At 35.8% G+C, this 1475-nt stretch overlaps 1 protein-coding gene across 1 annotated transcript in view; it reads left to right on the top strand.

Annotated features, from left to right (window-relative positions):
• LOC104702373 (cytoplasmic tRNA 2-thiolation protein 1-like) overlaps positions 1-1475 on the top strand; it is a 5355-nt gene that overhangs the window by 2426 nt on the left and 1454 nt on the right. The window contains exons 4-7 of the mRNA XM_019227852.1: positions 604-794; positions 896-988; positions 1083-1123; positions 1288-1354. Of these exons, the coding sequence (XP_019083397.1) occupies positions 604-794; positions 896-988; positions 1083-1123; positions 1288-1354 (392 nt within the window). The remainder of the gene's footprint in view (positions 1-603; positions 795-895; positions 989-1082; positions 1124-1287; positions 1355-1475) is intronic.

Raw genomic sequence — 1475 nt, 5'->3', positions numbered from 1 at the left:
AAAGTTCAAACCTTTGAGAATGTTTACGAATCACTCTGTTTTAGTTTCATGTTATTGGCTATAATGTTTCTCCAACTGCTTATGTTACCAAAGTTATATAGAATACTGTTGGACTGTGGAGATCATCCTTGTTATATCAAGAACTCAAAAAAGTTGGTTCTGGTGTGCAGATTCGACAGTACTGGCATATGTATTATCAGAACTAAACAGACGTCACAATTACGGGCTGGATCTGTTTCTCTTGTCTATTGATGAAGGGATAACGGGTTATCGTGATGATTCGCTCGAGACCGTTAAAAGGAACGAAGTTCAAGTAAGCTTTTGAGTTTTATGTGTCATGTGTTCTCTCTGGAATTCCATTGTTTGTTTTGGTTTTGATGAAAACCATGCTAAGATTGCATTACGGAACATAAGAGTCTTTAAGAAGATCGTTAATGTTGATTAGTCAATTCAAGGATTTTGTTTTTTTGGTCCAGTATGGTTTGCCTCTTCAGATTGTTTCGTACAAAGATCTGTATGGATGGACAATGGACGACATTGTAAAGATGATTGGTCTGAAGAACAACTGCACCTTTTGTGGTGTATTTCGTCGACAGGTGATAGCATTCCCTCTTCACTCAAAAGTTCATCATACCAATCATCTTCTGTTTTATGCCTTCATCTCTTATTGATTTCTTGAAGGCACTTGATCGAGGAGCTACATTATTGAAAGTAGATAAGTTAGTCACTGGACATAATGCAGATGATATAGCGGAAACAGTTCTCTTAAACATACTCCGTGGGGATATTGCTAGGTATATTATATATATGTTTATGGTGATGCTTTTTCTTGGTTAAAATATGTTTCCTGTCTGGTGTCTCTCGATTGATTTGATTTGTAACTTTGTTATTGTAGATTGAGTCGGTGCACATCAATCACTACAGGTGAAGATGGTCCAATTCCAAGATGCAAACCTTTCAAATATACATACGAAAAGGAGATTGTCATATATCCTTTGCTATTAAATTCTTTGTTTTACGATGTCGAAAAAAACTTTTTAACTGTCAACAGAAGATATCGTGAGACCTTAACATAGCTACACGTATGCTTATTTCAAGAAGCTGGACTACTTCTCCACCGAATGTGAGTTGTGCATTTTCAAAGCTATGTAAATTTTTTTTTTCCTGTTGTTAGCTATCACTTGAGCTTGCTTTCGAAGTGGTTGCTTAAGTCAACGGTTTCACTATAAGCTGAATGCATTATCGGTCAAATATATTGGAGTTGATTCATTTTTATTGTGATTGCAGGCATATACTCTCCTAATGCTTATCGTGGGTTTGCACGTGAGTTCATCAAAGACTTGGAAAGACTAAGGTTCTTGTTCAACTTTTACTGGTTATATTTGTCATAACCAAACAATGTAGTAAATATCCAACTTATGTTATATAAATTTCAGGCCAAGAGCCATTCTGGATATCATTAAATCCGGTGAAGA

This window comes from Camelina sativa, chromosome 7 (assembly GCF_000633955.1).
Source record: "Camelina sativa cultivar DH55 chromosome 7, Cs, whole genome shotgun sequence".
In the NCBI taxonomy this organism is placed as follows: domain Eukaryota; kingdom Viridiplantae; phylum Streptophyta; class Magnoliopsida; order Brassicales; family Brassicaceae; genus Camelina; species Camelina sativa.
Note: the sequence above shows the minus strand (reverse complement) of the source record. Positions and strands in the feature narration are given on the sequence as shown.